Genomic DNA, 21,658 nt, shown 5'->3' with positions numbered 1-21,658 from the left:
ACCTGCACCCCAATGTTCATAGCAGCACTATTTACAATAGTCAAGACATGGAAACAGCCTAAATGTCCATCAACAGATGACTGGATAAAGAACATGTGGTATATTTCTATAATAGAATACCATTCAGGCATAAAAACCGACAACATAACGCCATTTGCAGCAACATGGATGCTCCTGGAGAATGTCATTCTAAGTGAAGTAAGCCAGAGAGAGAAAGAAAAATACCATATGAGATCTCTCATATGTGGAATCTTAAGAAAAAAAAAAACCAAAAAACATAAATACAAAACAGAAACAGACTCATAGACATAGAATACAAACTTGTGGTTGCCAAGGGGGCGGGGGGTGGGAAGGGACAGATTGGGATTTAAAAATGTAGAATAGATAAACAAGATTGTACTGTATAGCACAGGGAAATATATACAAGATCTTATGGTAGCTCACAGAGAAAAAAATGTGGCAATGAATATATATATGTTCATGTATAACTGAAAAATTGAGCTCTACACTGGAATTTGACACAACATTGTAAAATGACTATAACTCAATAAAAAAAATGCTTAAAAATAAATAAATAAATAAACAAACAAACAAACTTATAAAACATTAAAGGCAGTCCCTTCAGAACAACACTCATTTTTAAGCCTCCTGAAACATTGTAAAACAAGATCCAAAGAGCGATGAAGGGGAAATGACCAAGTCGAAACACTAGAGAAAGGAATCAGAAACGAGATCTCCTTGGTGTTATCATTTGTGTGTAGGCACAGAGAATTTTGCTATAACTCTGGGGGCTCAGAACGAATGCCCTCAGACCTGCAGAATGAATGAGGTAAAGACTGTTCTCTCCTGACCATCTCTTTGTGTGGTGACACAATGTATTCAGTTAATTTGGTATCACCAGTCATTGCCTGGTGACTTATCCAAACCACTAACAACCAGACCAGGACGTATGAGTGAAGACTATTAAACAACACAACATAGGAAGTAAATTAGAAACAGGCACCCCTCCAGTTTAAGGGAGGCACAAAGATTAACACGCTCCTTCCTCAAAGACCTGACAGGCAAATTCAGGGGTGATCACCGTCTCACGGGGAATACACCTCTGCCGTTTGACACACCATGGATAAAAACCCATTGATTCAACTTTTATTAAGATGGGGAAAGAGAGCAAAAAGTAGATAGTGCCAAGAGTAGTTGCCGGTACTAGTACTGTAATCACAGATTTTTGACCCTGAACTTGCCTGCTCAGCAACCTGCAGCACTGAGATGAGAATCTCGTACAACACTAACACCTCCAAGGTTGTGCCCCCTCCCCTCCTTTCCTGTCGCTTTCACAGGCGGAGTCGTCGGCTTCTCCCCCAACACTGTACTCCTCTTCCCAGGCTGCGCTAGAACAATTTCACCATCTGAAACGGCCCCTCCACGTCTGCTCACTCAGGGCAGTTCTCCACTTTAACACCTGACTGTAAACCCACCTCCAGGAAGTCCTCCCTGTTTATTACAAACCATCATTTACTCTGCAGCCGAGCAGTCTCAGCATGTACATTTCTCCTTACTGAGAATGTGGGCTTGTCGACTTTGGGTTTTTTGTTTTCCTGAGAGCAGGGACTGCCTTGATATCTCCCCACAGCTACCTACACACTAGGCGTCCTCCTCCTCCTCCTCCTCATGATCACCAACACCTGCAACAGTATCTGCAGCCACCAATCACTGCACACAGACTATGTGTCCAGCTTCGGCGCTCAGCAGGCATCATCTAATTTAATACATTCAACAACCTTGTGAGGGTTATTGTTCTTATTATTCACATTTGACAAATGAGGAAATTGGCACACAAAGATGTTAAGCTACTTGAGAGCTGGGGTTTAAAGCCGGCTCTGTCTGATGCAAAGGCTCTAAGCTCATCCATGAGCCTCACTGTTTCTTCCCTTAAATTCCAGCACCTTAATCACATGGGCTCCTGGGAGATCTAGGTACCTAGGTATGGACCTCGGTATCTACCTCTACGTAGTCTCAGGGCAGGTTATTACAGAGCTCAGGCATTAATTCTGAAATCTTTCCAAAGTTTTTTTTTTTAAGAATCATTTCTTTCAACCAGTCTCTCCTCACATTCATCTGAAGCGCTAATAGAGATTTTCAGAGCAGATGTCTTGTACCCAGAGATCATCTTTCCTTCATGTAAATGTTTTCTACCTCCTTGTATTGCTAAGTCCTAAAAATAAAACTGTTTCAGACAATTCCTCCAAGGTATGAGTGTCTAGTTTTAAAACAGTATTTATTTTTATTCTTTGAAGATATAAAACGTATCAAGAGTTCAGGATGGCAAACTTCAAACTACATGGTGGAAAACAATCTAATTGAATTCTACTATTCAGAATTCTAGTGAGAGTAACAAGGAATTATTTTAAAACACACACACACAATGACTTTAATAAATGATGATGTGTTCCTATTTGAAAATAAACAAATGTTGTTAGAATTCTTACCAGGCCTTCCCCGGGCTTAATGTTTGGTAGGTGAACCTCCTCCAGACACGCACACTGGCTCATAACAGGATCCGTGGTAGATCGGATTGTTTTGTCACAGATGCCATTTAAAACCTTGACCTCGAGTTGGAGAAGCAAACAGGGAAGATTCAATCACCAACCAAGTTTATCTCAAGCTAAATCTTTAAAAAACACACTTTGCCTATCACCTTAAGCTCTGGCTGGCAATTTTGACGATACTGTTCTATGAACACGTGGCACTTCGACTCCATATTTGCAATGTGTGCGAACGGTGTCGCTATTTCAGCTTCGCTTTAAAAATACAGCTTCTAGGGGGAGGGTACAGCTCAGTGGTAGAGTGCGTGCCTAGCATGCACGAGGTCCTGGGTTCAATCCCCAGCACCTCCATTAAAAATAAATAAACCTAATTACCCTCCCCCCCAAAATAGTTACATTTAGATTAATAGGCAAAAGATACGAATCAACAACTCCCCGTAGATGAAAAAAAAAAGGCTAATAAAGTTTTTTTTTTTAAATATAGCTTCTATATTAACTCGTTTACAGCCACTGGAGATCACAGGCTGGGCAGTTAAGGAGAATCAGGTTTCCCTGCAATCTGGGTGGGTTTTTTAGGGAAACCAAATTCTCTACAAACCAAATACTGACAAGGTAAAATATACATATTTTTTTGCCTACACCTTTTATTAAATAGATTTTACATTTTCAAACAGTTTTAGTTTTTAGGAAAAAAAACTGAGCAGAAAGTACGAAATTCTATATACTTCCTTCCTCACCCCGACAAGTTTCCAACACAGTTATATTATTATAATACAGTTAATAGTAACAAGCTATTATTAACATCTTGCATTCTGTTCCTGTGGTATATTTGTTACAATCAATGAACTGAGAGTGATACATTACAGTTAACTAAAGTCTGGTTTACATTAAGGTTCACTCTTGGTGGTGTACAGTTCTATGGCTTTTGACAAATGTATAATATCATATACTCACCATTACAGCATCACAGAGAACAGTGTCACTGGGCTAAAAACGCCCTCTGCTCCACCTACTTGTCTGTCCCCTCTCCCCCACTATGAAGCCCTGGCCATCACTGATCTTTTTACTGTCTCTATGGTTTTGCCTTTTTCCAGAATGTCAACCAGTTAGAATTATACAGCCTGTAGTCTTCTCAGATTGGCTTAGTAATATGCATTTAAGGTTCCTCCATATTTTTTCATGGCTTGACAGCTCACTTCTTTTTCTTGCTGAACAATGTTCCATTGCTTGGATGTACCAGTTTGTTTATCCGGTTACCTACTGAAGGACATCCTGGTTGCTTCCAAGTTTTAGCAATTACGATTAAAGCTGCTGTAACAGCCTGCGCAGGTTTTTGTGGATATAAGTTTCTTTGATTTGGGTAAATATCTGGGAGTACAAGAGCCGGATCACAGGGTAAGAGTCTATTTAGTTTTGTCAAAAACTACCGTGTCTTCCAAAGTGGCTGTACCATTTTGCATTCCCACCAGCAATGAATGAGAGTTCCTTCTGCTCCACATTTGGTGTTGTCAGATTTTGGATTTTAGTTATCCTAACAGGTGGGGAGTGGCACCTCATTGTTATTTTAATTTGCAACTCTCTAACGAAACATAATGTTGAACATCTTTTCATATACTTATCTGCCAGCTGAGTATCTTTTTTGGTGAGGTATCTGTTCAGATCTCTTGTCCAATTTTTTTTTATGAGGTTGTTTGTTTTCTTATTATTGAGTCTTAAGAGTTCTCTGTATATTTTGGATACAAGTCCTTTATCTGATAATGTGTTTTGAAAACAGTTTCTCCCAGTCCCTGGCTTGTCTTTTCATTCTCTCAACAGTGTATTTATGGAGCAGAGTTTTTAATTTTAATGAAGTCATCTCATCAATTTTTCTCTCATGGATCATGCTTTTCAAGTATCTAAAAGCTCACTGCCAATCCCAAGGTCACCTAGATTTTCTCCTGTTATTTCTAGGCATCTTTGCATTTGACATTCAGGTCTACGATCTTTTTAGTGATGGTTCACATTCTCTGAAGGCCAAACACTGACGGGGTAAGATTTTAGAGGCAGGAGGACCCGAGTTAAGGGGTCTCCATATAGGAATCGCAGTGGTTACTTCAGATTATTTCCCCCAATCAGAGTCATCTAACCTTTCAAAATTAAACAACCAAGGAAATCAGGAAATTCCAAAGAGTGATTTTCTTTTTCCAAGAGGGAGAACCCAAGAAGTGACACTTTTTCACATTCCTCCAATTTGTTTAGCCTCTCTATTTATGGAAAATATATTTATAGCAGTTTCATTGCTAAATTCCTCAACATCAGTAGGAGGAAGGCCTTATCAAATGAGCACAGGCTGGCTTATATCAAAGGGAGGAAGCGGTGATGAATAGTTACCAAATGCTCTTTAAACAGTCACAGTGCATCTCCCTTCCATCACAGGGTTCTTGCCAAGAATTTTTTTTTAATCAAAATGGTCCTACCATGAAATCTGCAGATCAGTTTAACCCTGACTAACAGGTTAGCTAGCAATTTAAGCGTTAAAAGTGTTCAGAAGGGAAAAAATTAAAAGCAAAGCAGAGACCCCCAATATACACAACTTAAGCACAGGAATTTTCACAGTATTTGGTCTTGTTGTTAAATAACTTTTATTCTTCCCTTTCCACCTAAGTGAACAGACTCATATCCCCAAAGCCAATATTTCAAAACATGTCCTGAAGTAATCAGCCACAGTACATTTACTTTAATTAATGTGATTCCCACTGCTTTGGGAAAAGGAATTTTACAGTAACTTTTAGAAGGTGTACTTACTACAGTTAAAACTTTCTCCTCCATTTCTGCTACAAGGCAGTCCTAAAGAAAGAAGAAAGAAAAGGAAAACTGTAAGAGCTAAAAGCTTTTGGAAACGGTTGGCTTAGCTCTCACGAGATATTCCCTGGGGCCGTGGGAGGCCCCTGCCCCACCCCCGACCCTGCAGCTGCAGGAGAGACCAGGATTGGAGAAGGGGGCAGAGCAGGAGTTGGGCTGGCATTCCTCTCCTCCTAAGGCTCTACTCTCTCCTGACGCAGGACGCTCATCATCCAGGGAACCTGTCTGACCAACTATTTAATCAGAAAACCCACAAAAATCACTGAACTGAAATCCACCCACTGTCCACACTGCACAGAGAGGAGGAAGTCAGGAGTCAGAGTCCAAGAAAGCTGACGGTGACTCCCCAGTGTGACCCCAAGCTGCACTAGCACTGAGCCAACAAGCCAGGCGTCTGTAGCTCTGGGGCTGCCCACAAGAATAGCTTTCAAAGGAGGGTTTGTGTAAACTTAGCCACAACGTTTATTTTAAGCACCACTGAGATTAAATCAGATATTTCAGTCCTTAATAGATGAAAAGGGTTCCACAAAACATTCATTAACACGCTGCCAAAAAACTGGTCTTGAGGTATGCTGCTGATGACAGTCAACCATGGGCTGGAATGCAAAGCATTATTTACTCAGCTTAAGAACAAAAGACTCGGAACCATATGAACCCCATTAGCTGATTTTAGGAATCACCATCGTCCTGTCTAAAAGCAGCTAAAGTGAAACCACCAGCGTGCAGCTCTTGTAGTGAACCTTCTAGAACGTATCTGCAGCAGAAGATTCCAATCCACAGGCAGCGTGCACGCAGAAGAAAGGGAGAGCAACAAGATGTGGCACCATTAAGTATAATCCCACACTCGGACATCCTGAAGAAAGTGTGTTATTTTATGTCCATGAAAGATGTCCGTTGGAACTGTCAAACAAAAATCTTTACTTCAATCAAAAAGTCATTTTAGGGAGGAGGGTGTAGCTCAGTGGTAGAGCACATGCTCATTAGCACGCACGAGGTCCTGGGTTCAATCCCCAGTACCTCCTTTAAAATAAATACATAAATAAATAAATAAATCTAGTCTACCCCCCCCCCAAAAAAGGGCCATTTTAGGTCATTTTTTTAATTGCCACTAGGGAGTAGAGATAAAAATGTAGGATAATCAACACTATGTGATTTTATAATCAGATTTTCGCTCCCGCCTTCTTAACTTTTAAAAAAAACTTCCTCTACTAGGTAAAAATGCAGGAAATAATAGTTAACTCCAGTGCTCCCCAAATTTATATTGATTCAGGAAAGGAGCAGCCAAGTGAGAAAACACTTTTAAAAAAGAAATTCAAAAATGTATTTTTGTACACGTGAATCTGAAGCAAGTTTAAACTGCAGAAGCAACCTCTGTGAAATATGAACAACTACAGCTCAGAAGTGTGCCCTTCCTCCTTCACCTTGTGCACGGAGCTAAACATCACTTACCTTGAGGGCCCCTCCCCTACTCACACCACCTGAAGGACAGAATTATTCAATATGTGCCAGCTTTAGCAAAATAGAATACTTACAGCCCTGTGCTAGAAATAAAACTAATACTCTGTGTTTATGGGTTTTTGTTACAAATCGCAAAATGACGGGAGGGCTGTCATCCCCGCGAGACGATCGCCCACAGGCAGAGGCCTCTCCCTACACGAGGGCCAGGAGCCAAGGTGGAGGTGGGACCTCCTGAGTCCTCATACTTGATTCCTTGATGGATCCAAGAAGCCACCAAGAAAATGATCTCCTTGTGGCGATGGAGCCAGTGGGTGAGAGGAGCGCTCCTGCCTCCCCGAATTGTCCCAGGCAGCCTGTGAAAGGCTCGCCTTTTCCCTTCCGCCGCAGTGAATGTGGTCCCCACACCCATTCCTACTGGCAGGAAGCAGCTGCAGGTCTGACTTCATGTTGTTTGGTGTGAAGGCAACAGAATGGGAAAAAAAGAAGTACTGGAACCGAGTCAGCCCCCAGATCCCGACAGCAGGGCTGAGCTCTGTCACAGTCCTGGGTCACCTGCATCAGCAGGCTCAGGCCAGCCCACCTGGCAGCTCCCAGGTGCCCCTTCCCTCTGCTGCTCTTCCTTCTTCCTAACTGAGCAGCCTGGGGCGATCTGCTGAACCTTTCCACCTCAGTTTCCTTCTCTGTAAAGCGAGGATGATAAAACCTATCTCAGAGCGTTGTCGAGAACAAAATGTGGTAACCCACGTCCAGCACGTGGTCCACACCTGAGACCCCACCAGCGCCCAACAAATGGCCTCGTGGCTGTCCCTCCTCTGCTGCAGGGTGTTCTTTCTTTCCATGCAGTTTTCTCAGGCTCCTTCTTACTCACTTCGCCCATCTCTTCCCGCAAGGGAACTCCGCACTTGCCACTGCCATTCAGTCTCTCACCATCACAATTTCAGCTTTCTTGCCCTTGTGACTTCGGGAGGACAGAGATCAGAGTCCCGCCCCACCGTAGGATCCTTCCTCTGAAGTTACAGCCTGAAATGTGGACGCAAGCTCTCTCTCCCTGGACTCGGGGTGGGACTCTGGCTGAAGCAGGCTGAAAAGAAGCGTGCAGTCTCCTTACAGGGAAAAAACCAGCAACTGGCCGTCCTTCCAATCAGGAGAGGTACACGCTGTCATCCAAAGGAAGGATGCAGAGAACGTGACACGAAAGAGGCGGGGAAGGCGGCAATGCATGGAACACGGGAAGCAGAAAAAGGACAAGCAGATGCCTCTTTTGGCAGACAGGGACACAAAGAATGAAGACTCAAGGAGGGCATGTTCCTGATCACCAAGAATCAACAGACTCAGCTTTGTTACCTTTAATTCCCCAGAAGACATAGTGACAAATGGAAAAGACAGGTTTCGTCTTCAAGAGTCAAAAGATCTTCTGTCAAGAAGTTTTGAGAAAAACTGCACTTTCTCGGGTTGAAAGAGGGGGTGGAATCCCTGGCAAATTCGGCCCTGCTGCTGCCCTGACGCCGCACATTGGAAAAGACACTGCAGCATCCTTCAGTTGTGCACACGGATGTTATACCACTTGCCAAAGCACCTGTGTTCTCCAGCGCTACAGAAAACACGTGCTCACCGAGAGCGAAACATGTTATTTCAATCTAAGTTCATAAAATAACATTCCCATATATATTTATACATTGCCAGTCTTAATCCTTAAAAATTGTCCAAAGTTTTAAATAAACTAAAAAACACCAGAAATACCAAAATATTTGTTAACTTTGTCTCCTTCAAGTACCAAGTTTGGTTCCAGAAAACCAGGACCAGGCAAGATTTTAATTTTTCCCACTACAGGATGTAATTTCTCAAGTAGGCCCTGTGCTTTCCATGCGTTATATCTTATTTAATCTTCATAACAATCTTTTGAGGTAAGTATTGCTATTTTTGAAATATTTTATATTATTTCTCTAGATTTAATTTTACATGAATGCATAAATGTGGTCACATACATGCTTTTGGTTAACGAAAAAAAAATGTTTTCTTTGGCTTGGCTCCTACGTCCCCTCCCCACTTCCCTCCCTGCCAAAGTAAATCCAACTTTTCTTCCAAATTGCCTGCTGTATTTATACATTCCTTTGTATATAGGTTTTTGGATGTATGTGTGTATTACACATGCATGTACACACACATTTTAAAATTTTATTGGCCACCATCTGTCTCCATATTACACTTTTTCCTGCTTTTTTCTTACTCCACAATAGCACGTAGAAATTCCCACAAATCATCTGGTGAGGTATGTATTAGTATTCACATTTTACGGATAAGAAAACTGAGGCTCATAAGTTTTAAGAGACTTGTCGGAAGTCCCAGGGCTAATTCCTGGTAGAGGAGAGCCGTGGCTGTCTGTCCCTGAAGCATATGCTCAAGGAGCACTGAAAGGAAAACAGAGACAAGAAACAAACACAAACAATACCCGTGTCCCTCAAGTTTGCGTTAAACTGCTTACGGGTCAAACGCATTATCTCATTCGTTCAAACACACACTGAAAAAGCACCGTTAATCGTGTGCCAGGCACCGTGCGGCCCAGTAAGCAGGGGCAAGTGCGATGGCGATGCCCAGTGGGCGCCCTTCTAATTCTAAGCAGGGTCGGACGTGACCAGAGCAGGATCTGTATCCCTGGGCACCGTCCACCCCAAATGCCAGCACTTAAGTGGTTGCATGATGAATGTACCAGAGTCGGTGTCAGGCTCTTTTTGTCAAAGTTACTTTATACACAATGAAAAAGAGCCGAAACTCTGAGCCACTTTGTGGCTCTGAGCTCTCTCCTCAGAACGTGGCCTCAAAAGCGCAAGATGAAGTCACACATGCCTCAAGTTCAAGGGCTGCTCAGGACAGGACCTTAAACAACAGCCAAACTCCACTCTTCGTGTTCCAGGAACAGACAGAAAGCACATGGCTTTTCAGAACTGCATCTATTTTATGGAATGGTTAGAACTGAGGAAAGGATGTTCTTTACTTTTTGCCAAATCAGCAGTGGAAACAAACGTGCAATCACAGAAGTTTAGAACAAGTGGGACATGAAAAAAGGACAAGCTCTTCTTACATTTTATGGCCTCAACTCAATTCAAAAATGTTTCTACAAGAGTCTGCTCCGTGCCAATTACTATCTTCCCGGCCTTTACTAAGATGCATAGGTCTGGCCAATGAGCTGTGCCTGAAGTTGACATGTCACTTCCAAACCAGAACTTTGGCAGTGTGAGAATCACCAGGTTCTTTGTCCCTCTGCCCTGGGGACAAGCAACCTGAGATACTGGTTGTTCTATCAGCCTACATCCTGAAGTAAGAACAAAAGCATATCCCCCCAGCTGACCCATTTGGATGTAGATAATCCAGGAATAAACTGCTTAGGTTTTGGGGACTGTTTGTTACTGCATCACAACCTAGCTCATCCTGACTGGTAAACCCAACCAGCAAATGTCAAAATGAAAAGAAAATTAAGAAGCAGCTACAGTAACATACTCAGAACAAAGATTCTGATGAAACTGAGTTAATCTAGAATTTCTATTTAAAAAAAAAATGAAGTGTTCTAACACTGTAGAAAAAGTACGAGACTATTAGCACAGCTATTTTAAAACAAAAGAAGGTAATCTTTGCTATAAAGGCCATTGGTAATTTTTCACAGACACCATCTGTATAATGCATCTGATCTAAAGCTTTTCATCTCTCCTAGGGATGGGGGGAAGAATGGTACTTCATATCTGCATGTAAACCTTTTGAAGAAAGGAAATGGGAACAAGGGGAAAAGCTTTTAGACAGTGACAGTGATGTACTGACCTTCTGGACTGCAGTGGTCAGGTCCAAGCAAAGCTGAATGATTTTGTTCTTCGTTACTGAGAAATCGGTGATCCCTGTAAACGGAGCCCTAGAAAGCAACAAAACTTCTCTTAAAAAAAAGGTGGAGAGGATGAATCCACTGGGATACCACACTATGTTAACAAGCACCGCTATCCAACAGGTAGTTTAAATTGTTTTATAATTGTTTCCTCTCAAGTCACAGACAAAATACCAATCTGATAGAAAAGAGACACAGAAGTTCTAAATAAAAATACATCAAAAATGAGCCAAGAGAATTGATGTCCCTTCAGAAGTCAATTATCAGCTTTCACACGACCAATAAACAGTAATGTTTCACTTCAGTAAAACTCAACTTTAACTCTTCTCTAAACTGCTGTTAATTTGTTCCTACTACTCATTTTCTTGGTAACTTCCAAAGGGACCCTAAAATCAACCACTGATCAAGAACTCCTGGACAGGTCCAGTGGCAAGGACAAGAAAGGGACAATGGTTCATTTTCTAAGGCAAAGCACAGATTACCAGTGCATCTCAGACTCTCCTTTGATAGGACAGTAAAACACACCCATTAACTTACCGGTCCAGCCAAGCTAACAAGGCCTTGGCAGCACCTATGAGCTCCACCACAGAGGTCAGGAACTCATTGGGGGGCTTATGGGAGGTGCTCCCATCATAAGCTGGACTTTTCCGCCGGCTACTTATATAATTCTGTAAGTTGTGGGAAGATGCTCGCAGTTTCAAAACCAAGTTCTTCATATTATCGGTCTCAAGGCCATAATTCTGTGGAAAACAAAATCACAGGGAAAAATTCAAAACAATCAACAATGTCCAAACTCTCCTAATAACTCAAAAGCCTCCTAAGTAACTTGAATAACTCCTACATCAGCCACAAAACCCTACGTGATTTACCCACAGTGTTGATCTCACCCACGTGGGCCATGCCAGCCTTCTCTCTGTTCCTCTCACAGCCCACTCTTGCCTCAGGAGCTTTGTTCTTCCTAGTTTCTCTTCTCGACATGCTCCTCCCACAAATTTTGGCATGAACAGCTCTTTCTTATCACTTACATCCTAATTAACTCAAAAATCCCCTCCTCTTCAAGGTTTTTGGACCACCTAGAGCAGTTTCTCAACCTGGGCCATACTGACATTTAAAGTCCAGGAGTTCTTTGGTTGGGTTGGGAGGTGGGGTTCCGGTAGATTGTAGAATGTTCTCGTTAGGTATCAGTAGCATTCCCCACTCCCTCAGCTGTGAAAACCAGAAAACGTCTCAAGACATCGCCAAGTCCCGAGGTCACTCCCCGGCCCATCGCCGCTGTCACCTCTGAACCACCATGTTCCTGCTGTCTTCCTCACTGGGATGCGAGGTCTGGGAGAGCTGGGCTCTGTGTTTACCACTCACTACCACATTTCCAGCACAGCAGACACAAAGCAGTCGCTGAATGGAGGAACTTCCATCGGATGAGACTCACACAGAAGCAAAGCGACACTGACTAAACACCAACTCACCTGAAATGTAACTTCCATCTCATGGGTTTCTAACCAGTGTTCTCTCTGAACAATGTTCAACGTACTTGGGTGCTTTTAAAAAACCCAGCTCATGTGACATTATTGCCCTGGACTTTCAGATAAAGAACAAATCCCAGGAAACAACACGTAAGTCTGAGATGACTCTAGGGGAAGGGGTGATGAATTTCAGTATTCAATTGCATGTACATGTCCTAAGCTGGTGTTTCCTCATTTTTTTTTTTTACAAGAAGTCAAGATATTTCTGGGGTATATTAAACTGTGTCAGTAGCATCCCAAAGCAAGAATGTAGCCCCATTTAAATATTGGGAATAAATATACAGCCAACATTTTTGAATATTTACTCTATGCCAGAAACTCTGCTAAGGGCTTGGCAAGTAGTCTCTCAGGGAAAAAGCACAGGAAAGTGGAAATGATTTTATCCCCATTTTACAGGCGAGGAAACCGAGGCACAGAGACACTAAATAAATTCTCCCAAGTCACACAGCTATTCAGTGGTAGGGGTGGGATTCTAACCAAGGCAATCACATCAGGGGCACGAGCTTTGAATCATGATGCTGTATATCCCCCCTTCCACACTCCCTGTCCAAGAAAGGGCAAAGTGATGAGGCAGAAAACAGGAGGGACACTAGACAAGAAAACAGAAAAGTGGCCAGTGATTCTGGATCAAGGACAAACTAACAAGCTGCTTAACCCCCTAAATTCTGTCCTGCCCTGTTCCACCCCCTCTGATGTGTCAGAAGTTCTTTCAGCTGGCTTCAGCCATCCCGGACCTCATTTCTAACTTTAATTCGATTTCATGTGACGTTTAAATTTACATGGCATGTTGCTCTTAGTAAAATAAAAAATATTTTTTAAAAATCTAGATAGAAAAGAGTGAAAAACAAATATAAAGAAAAAAACTTCCCAGATGCATTAACTGAAAACTGTCTTTGCAAGCTTTAAAAAAAATGTAAACTTCATGACAAAAATGAGTCTTCCCATATGAACAGTGGTGTTCCATCTAAACCTGATATTCTTTCATTTTTTTCAGAGTCATTTTCTGGAGACCAAAATATGGTATTGTCCTTCATTTGAGAAGACAAAAATAAAAAGATGGATTTTCATCACGGCTTGTTAAAATCAGAGAATCAAAGACCCACAACTGAATAGATAAGGGGCCACATGACACAGCTTGTTTGGAAGGACTTATGACTGCGATTAAAGGGAACTGTCCCTTTATTCAGTTAAGTACTCCGCCTGCCAACTTATATCAAAAGTTCTGAACTAAAAGCAGGAACTCAGCTCTCTACAGCCAATGTCATCACAAAGTACTTGGAATTTTTGCTACCTACCATACACGACATTTATTGCTTGAACTCAAAAAGGGTTAAATGCATTTTAGTGTTACAAGAAATTTTAAACCTCCATCTTCTACAAACCTGCCACTTTCAATATTAAAATAAAGGAGAGTAGCTTATTAACGGGTTCTTTCCCATTTCCACTCAGTTTCTAGGATTCCTTTTTTTTTTTTTAATCAAAAACAAATGGGACTAGAAGGATGGCTAGATGTAGCTATAATAGATTATACTTTTATAAAGAAGGAACATTCCTTCCCCTTCTACCCCATTCCACAGTAAGAAGAGAACAAGAAACTGATTATATTAGTTCCAAAGAACCTCTACTGTAGAAACATAATCAGGAAAGTATTATTGACTTACGTGCCCCACAGTGAGAGACAGCAAATGAATAATTTCTCAGGCCAGATTTGATTATTTTCACTAATCTTTTCCCTAAAATCTGTCTCCTTCAGAAATTGCTTAATTCAAGATAAGGTATTAAGAAGATACAAACTAAGTAAGAAACGAAATGAGTTTCCAAAAATCTATGCACAGACTAAAAACCTTCCACCAAGATCTCACTTCATTAGAAATAAGCCATCGGGGCCATTTCCTGGTCTGGCCAGAGAAACGACGCGACACAGAAGAAAAGGGAACAGGCAGCTCCTCATTCTTCTGCTGTCTTAAATTGTATATGTTTTAGCAAAGGACAAATCTTACACAACTTCTCTGCTACTTTCTTTTCCTGTTCCTTCCAGCTTTGTCTGAGATCTAACACACGTAGTGATTAAAGAGTGTCACAGACACACGATCAAATCCATCCTACCGACTTGGGTCAGTTAAGTTTCAACCGAAGAAAGTTACTCCACGGTGTAATAAGATCAAGTGAAACACAAGTTGCTAGCAAGGATTCCTCTTCCTGCATGTTTTCTCCCCCATAACAAAAAGGATGACATTTTCGAATCGTTGCCAAGGCTGGATACATGATGAACAATGAATCATCTCGGGGGCACCGGGCGCACAGAAGCACCCTGGGCAGATAGACACATGACAGCTATTTCACTTAAGCACACATGTAGGGGGCATCACTTAACACATGTATTGATTCCAATTTTGTTCACTTTCTCAGCCTACTTCAGCCTCAAAAACACATCTGTCCCTGACTTGGCCTGTAGGAAGCTAGGGTCTGGTTGATCTGGCAAAGAAAATGGGTTTTACAATTACACCTTATTGCTCTCCATCCCACCTTAGAGACGGATGCTGTCCAATGGGACTTTCTGCAGTGATGAAAATGTTCTCTGTCTGCACTGCCCAAATATGGTAGCCACCAGCCACAAGGAGCTCTGGAGCGCTTGAAATGTAGCTGTGCGCCTAAGGAACTGAACTTCATTTCACTTTAATTAATCTTAATTTAAATAGTCGCATGTGGCTAATAGTTACTAGAAAGAAGCAGCTCTGCAGCCTGTCCCAGTTACCCTCTGCCCCAGAGAGGAGGAGAAAAATTGGGCTCCAACCCTGAATTCAATCCTGGGAAGTGGTTCTGGTTCTGCATTGCATCCAAGTCACTCTCCAAAGCCAAGGTCAATATTCACAAAAGGCAGTTTCTCCCCTTGCTGCCCATCCAGAACCAGCAACTTGTGGTCCATCTGCTCATCAGTTTTGGAATCTTCATCAATAGCTGTTCCCTGTTTTAGGTTCTTGGAGACTCTATCTGCCCTTTGCTTTCCAAAACTTTCCAGCGTTTTTTTTTTTTTCCTCCCTCCTCTCTCACTTCTAATTCTACTCATTTCCTCTCCATCATAAAATCAACATCCACTAAAGTGTTTACATTAAAGTGTCTTCTATAACTCTGGGGACAACTGCAAATATATATTAACTTGTTCAGGGGATGGACTGTTCAAGACAAAAGATTATCACCAATTTATATATACAAAGATCCATATAGTATAAATGAATTAAACAGATAGTATAAATGATAAATGCATTACAATAAGAATATTTTTAAAGAGATTATAGCAAGGCTAAAGTTATTTTAGTGAAACTCTCTAAAACCTTTCCCAACCCAGAAGAGGCACATTCATATAAGAACCCTCCTGTGACCCTCCTGTCAAATGCATTCACTGATACTCTGCTGCCCAAAACATGTCCAGAATGAGTCTGAGGTCAGAGCTTTGTCTACAGAGGAAATTAGAAGGAAATTGTAGGAGATAAAACACAGCTTTAGGTTCTGGCATCTGTTCAGCTTTGTTCATTTTAGTCTAATATTTTAAGAGGTAGGGAAGGGGGAAAAGCAGGGAGACAGCTGTTATGTTAATCATCCCACTGGACGCAGGCAACGTGCCTCTTTCCATCCTTCCTCCTCCCTCCTCTCATACACTGCGGATTTCAAAGTACTTTACCTGCCCTCAGAGCCCTAGCACAAAGTGAAACAGACAATCTCAAATAGCAGCAAAGACCAAAAAGCAATGTCCCCAGAAAGTATACTGAGAGTAACTCGAACATGTCTTACTGTACGAAAAACACGGTTTTAATAATAAACAGGACTCAGATGTCTTCTGGGCAGGGCAAAACATGTACACGTTAGTACACAGCCACATCTAAGGAAATGTCACCCCACAAATGGGGAAAACAGACTCCAGTGTAACAGACACCAGCGTTTCCCGGGAGGTCACAGAGCCAGGGCGTGTGCAGCACAGCCAGGATGAAAATGCAAAACCCAGCCTCCCAGGCCAGCGCTCACACCACTTGGCCACGGCGTCTCCCTGGTGGCAGCTCATTTATCAACCACAAATAATTTCCCCGTTACTTTCCTAAACGAGGGTAGCGCATCTGAGAGCAGAAGACAAGGCTCTGTCCATTTTAAGAAGAAGAATACGCACCAGGCAGCAAGTGTTATATAAGCAACAGAACGCAGACCAGCAAGGGCAGAATCGCCGGGAACATTCTTTCCCACCATTCTCAGTGATGTCACTGTATCTACCCCTGGCTCAGGTTCACAGCAGAACTAAGCCAGCAGGAATGCTGCGTGTGTCCAAATCCTGACCGTTTAGGAAACGGCATCGTTCACGTGGCACCGTGACAGACTGACACGGCTCCCACCCTGTGCCAACCGGTTTATAAACACCATGCCCTGATAGATGTTTTTCATCTACACCTAAAAGAGCGACACACACGGCCACAAGTGTGATGAAGAGTCAGAACCTGGCAGGATTTAACTCACTCATGTTTAAGCCCAAACTCAGCTACGAAGTGTAATCAAGTTGACGTTTGTTCCCCTCTAGCTACCATTTCCTGGGGTGATTATTTCAAGCACCAGCATCACTTACTGAAATAGCACAAGTTATCTGTGAAACCTAAAAATGCTTTTTAGAGTAACGAAAACAGTCGTGCAAATCAGAACCCATTTGTTGTTTAGATGTAGAAGATAACGTATTCATTCGGAATGATGTTCATCTTTTTATTCTTTACAAAAGATAAGAAAATTAGACTCGTGCAGAATTTTTTCCAGAAAAGGCACACTTTCTCTGTAAAGGCCACCATAGCAAATATTTTAGGCTTTGAGGGGCCTCCACGGTCCCTGATACCACCACCCAACTCTGCCACGGTGGCACAAAGCAGCCACAGATCACGCTTCAATGAACGTGCGTGGCTGTGTTCCAATAAAACTTTATTTATAAAAATAGCAGGCCAGATCTAACTTGCAGGCCAGAGTTTGCCAACTCTATCTAGAAAATGTTTCTTTTCTTCCCTTCCAAGGTTATTTTCTGCTCAGCCTTTACTTCAATGGATCACTAAGAAAATGATAAGGGAAATCGCAAACAATGGAGATTTAAAAGATGAGGTTCTAAAAATCATCATCACGGCACAGATCACCTTTTCCTGAACTAACCAGTGCACAGAGAAGGTCCACAGCCTCCAACACAAGTTCCTGGTGGCCAATCCGAGTGACACCCAGCTCCTCAAGATCTTGATGGGAAATCTGGAGCAGCTGTTCTCCGTTTATCTTCTCCCGTTCGAACTTGTGGACGTACTGCTGCAGGCAATCATCCAACCCTACCAAGAAAGCAAAAAAGTCCATCATTGTCATTTCGTCCCGTGGCTCAAAAAATTGCCCACGTTTAAATCAACCTCAGGAACTGCCAATTACACTCCATGCTCTGACTGTCTGCACAATGTGTGTTCCACTGAAGGACACCTTTCACGTGTGTCCTTCTCTTTATAAACAGATTTTAAATGTGCATCTTAAAATGTTCAGAGGGATGCAGCACAATTTTGACTGTTACCTTCTCATCCCCTTTCGGCTAAAAGAATAAACACTAACCCCCTGCTGACTTGAAATGCTCGTTATCTGCGCTATTCATGTCTGTCTGCTAAGCACTCTCCCTCTGGGACGCCATCCCTCTCCTAGCCCACGTGAGCCCAGTGGACTTGCCAATCAAGATGCTTTGCCACAGTGACTGGCCACAATATTCTCTCCATCAGCCAGTTATAGGTTCACGGATGACCATGTGACTCCAGCAGAACCAATCAAAATCTTCCCTGATATTTGATATATGAACGTAAGAAGATAAAGACTGTTTCTTCTCCAGTTGGAAGACATAAAGACACAACTTTGCGGATGCTGGCAGTCATTTTTCCAATCAGTTTTTGAAAAATAAATCCAATTGAGAGAGAGAAAGAATATGCCCCAATAAAATCCTACATGTCCCTGGATCTAACCCTTCTTAGAGATACCTGAACCCCAGAATTTTGTACTTAAATCAAAATAAATTCCCTTTTTAGCTTAAGCTGATCTGTGTTGAGTTTCTATCCCTTGCAACTGAAAAAGTTCTGATGAACACAGACTCCAAAGGAGAAGGTACTAGCAGTGAGAAATAGTTAGGTTATGGGAATTTTTGAAGGCACCAGCAGTGGTAGAATAGGTTAGCTTACAGGAATTTTTCCAGGTCAAATACAACTGCCAACAGTGTTGTATTTTAATGTTTTTATATACTGATTAAAATAGGTAAGCCTAATAGAACTTAAGATTCTTTATTCCTGTATAGAGAACTCTCTGGTCAACATGTTTTAATGGTTTTACTGGAAAATTTTACACTGAATCAACTGATCCATTTAAGTCTAATAATTAAAAGTCACCTTAGTGTTTTAAGGCTAGATTTATATAAATTCAATCCCAACACACAGGATGAAAACTCAATTTAACTAGAACAAAGTATGTAGAAGGCATGCTGCTGTTCCCTACACACACGCACGCACGCACATCCACTTCATTTACCCCTCACAAAAGCTCTCTGTGTGGATACTCTGAACAAGGAGAAGCAGACGTAGGTCCAGTACTTACTTTTGGCAATACTAAAGTCCATGGATTTTAAATTCTCATGTGCTAGGCTAGACCACACCTCTGCCCCACAAACTTTCACCATTTGCCTCTAGATAAGATACAGAAAGAGGAACAATATCCTGATAAAAGTTGGGGGCTACCAAATTACAGGAAGAGGAGGCAAGAAAAAATTAATTTTATGATAGCTAGTTGGAACCAACCCATCCTCCCTGAAGCGACATCTGTCTAGCAGCAGGTTGGGGACACTGATACAAACCCAGCTCCATTTTGATGGCCTCAAGCCACTAGTGGCCCCCATGGCACGTGAGTGGGGCAGGCAGTGGAGGCGACGCAAGTCAGCAGGTATGGAGGGTGGCATCCAACCTGGGTACCCAGGGCCATCTGTCTGCTCAGGGGCAGGACCGATCTGCAGTTGACAACAGTGACAAGGGCCAAGAGCCAAAGAGAACCTCTTGGCAACTATACTTCCATTTTATAGATGACTAAATTAGGGCTCATGGAGGTTGCATGACTTGTCCACAGTCACAGAGCTGGTAAGATGCCGAGGACTTTGTTAGCCATCTTCTTCAGCTCAATACAGAAGAGCTCAAATTCAAATCAAGGTCTGTTGACACCAGCCCTAATCTTTTTGCATTCTACCTGGCAAACATGAGATTATAAAAGTTCCTCTCCAAGCATCTTCCCAAATAAACAGAAAGGTCAAATTACAAAACAGTTACTAAAACAGAATCATGGAAACCTAGAGGTACTTAGAAGATACTTCACATTTCACTGAATCCAAAAAATTGGGAAAATACAGACAAATGACTAATTACTGTGAGTTTTACCCTACATCACTTAGCCAGCTTTAAGCCAGATCAAACCCATATCCTACCATCTCCCCTCCTTCAGAAGTTTGTCTTCCCTTGCTTACCTTTAAGCTTTAAAGAGAATTTTTGTTTCAATTTGTCATAAAAGTTTAGGACAACTAAATCATACATTTAAACCTTGTTACAGCTGAACTGTATCTTCCCAAGATTCATATGGTGATGTTCTAATCGCAGTATCTCAGAACATCACTGTATTTGGAGGGAGTATGTTTAAAGAAGTGATAAAGCTAAAATGAGGTCATATGGTTGGACCCAAATCCATTGTGACTGGTGTCCTGACACGAAGAGGAGATACATACACAGAGAAGAGCATGTGGGGCACAGGGAGAAGAATGGATCTGCAAACCAAGGAAAGAGGCCTCCGAAGAAACCATCCCTGCGAACACTATGATCCCAGACTCCTGGCCTCCAGAATTGCTAGAAAATAAATTCCTGTTGTTTCAGCCACCCAGTCTGTGGTTCTCTGTTTTGACAGCCCTAGTAAGCCAATATGAACCTAATAACATTTTATTTCATATTCCTCCACATGTGATAAACTCTTTCCTAAAATAAACACGGCCCAATGACCAACAGAACTGAGATTCTTGTTTACTGGGCCAAGCAAGTTCATTGCTCAAAATACAACCATAAAACTGAGAGATTTGGATTAGTTTTCATGTGCAGAAGAAATCAGTCCATCAAATTTAAAGTGAAGGAGCCATGCACAACGGAGGTTCATTAAACTTCATCCCTGAGTAACAAGCAGAAATAAAGACGAGGCCAGGTTTCTCTTCTAATGAACTGTGAAACATTTCACTGAAGAAACAGGATTTCAGAAGTAGCTTCGGAGCATGACGGAAATATTTTGGACACAGAGAGGAAGGCTGAGATGGGAGGTGGGAGGAGCGTTCTGGAGAGGACAAGAGCTGCAAATGGTTGGAGAGAAATAAAGAAAACAGAAGAACATTTCCCTGGAAATGGGCCAGATTCTCCTTGAGAATTCTGAGGCATATAATGATCTGACCTCAACTAATCAAAAGATCCCGAGGTACAGGAGAATTACCAAGTAGAAACTCCATGTTGCTACCTACCCAAACACAGACTCTAAAGTGGCTTTAAGGCTTTCCCATCAAGGGACACATATATTGAATATGCTAGTTTTTAAACAGTATTGTCCCCAGTTTCATTATTTCAATACATCATGGCCAATTGTTCAGTTTTCCAATTGTTTAGAATACAATTAAACATTTATAAAAAGCCAAATCAAACAATTATGCAGTTCCACAAAGGAGGGGGAAGTCCCCATTTACAAATAACCTGGTTTTAGAATTGGTAATACACTGTACACTTTAACCTATTTGTCAATTCTTTGGTTCAAGGAATTTACAGAAAGTCTAGCAGGACTGAGAGAAACACATAATTAAATAAAATTAGATTAAACACAGTCCACTTACACAAATTAAATTAAACACATAATTGCATGTGAAAAGAAGCACAAATTAAAAGAAAAGGGAGTCCCATGGAATAGAAGCCACAGGGAGAGGTGGCCCAGACATCCTCCGGTTCCCAAATCTGTAAGCAATCCTAAACCTTCAAAGAAATCCCAAAGGCAAAAAGGAAAAAAATAAAACATTTTATGATTTAAAAGATACTACTCCATGATTTATATCAGAAAGCAGCAGGGCAGTGGTTAAGAGTCTGACTTCCACTCTCAGTCATGCTTCTTGCTACTTGGGTGCCCGGGGGCAAGTTACACAGTTGGCTCATTCGTAAAACAGAGATACTAATACTATCTACTACCCAGATCTGAAATGAAAATCAAGTGTTAATAGTTATAAAGCGCTTAGACCACTATGAAGCAAATAACACTCTTTGTATTTTGTTCAGTTAAAAAAGCAATTTATTCAGGCCCTCAGTTTCCTATAGGTTCAATAACAAAAGCTACTACAGAGACAC

General features: G+C 41.8%; 1 protein-coding gene and 1 non-coding gene across 4 annotated transcripts in view; one reads left to right on the top strand and one right to left on the bottom strand.

Moving 5' to 3' along the window:
- The window catches only part of CNKSR3 (CNKSR family member 3), a 101,482-nt gene that overhangs the window by 30,062 nt on the left and 49,762 nt on the right, over positions 1-21,658 (bottom strand). For all 3 annotated transcript variants that reach the window (XM_064486554.1, XM_064486553.1, XM_010994025.3), the window contains exons 2-6: positions 17,403-17,566; positions 11,248-11,450; positions 10,653-10,740; positions 5,328-5,369; positions 2,487-2,606 (exon numbers count right to left, since the gene is read on the bottom strand). In XM_064486554.1, coding sequence (XP_064342624.1) covers positions 2,487-2,606; positions 5,328-5,369; positions 10,653-10,740; positions 11,248-11,450; positions 17,403-17,566 — 617 coding nt within the window. The remainder of the gene's footprint in view (positions 1-2,486; positions 2,607-5,327; positions 5,370-10,652; positions 10,741-11,247; positions 11,451-17,402; positions 17,567-21,658) is intronic.
- Positions 6,331-6,406, top strand: TRNAN-AUU (transfer RNA asparagine (anticodon AUU)). The gene is given in 2 exon segments: positions 6,331-6,367; positions 6,371-6,406. It is a non-coding gene; the product is annotated as a tRNA-Asn (tRNA).

This window comes from Camelus dromedarius, chromosome 6, assembly GCF_036321535.1.
Source record: "Camelus dromedarius isolate mCamDro1 chromosome 6, mCamDro1.pat, whole genome shotgun sequence".
Classification (NCBI taxonomy): domain Eukaryota; kingdom Metazoa; phylum Chordata; class Mammalia; order Artiodactyla; family Camelidae; genus Camelus; species Camelus dromedarius.
Note: the sequence above shows the minus strand (reverse complement) of the source record. Positions and strands in the feature narration are given on the sequence as shown.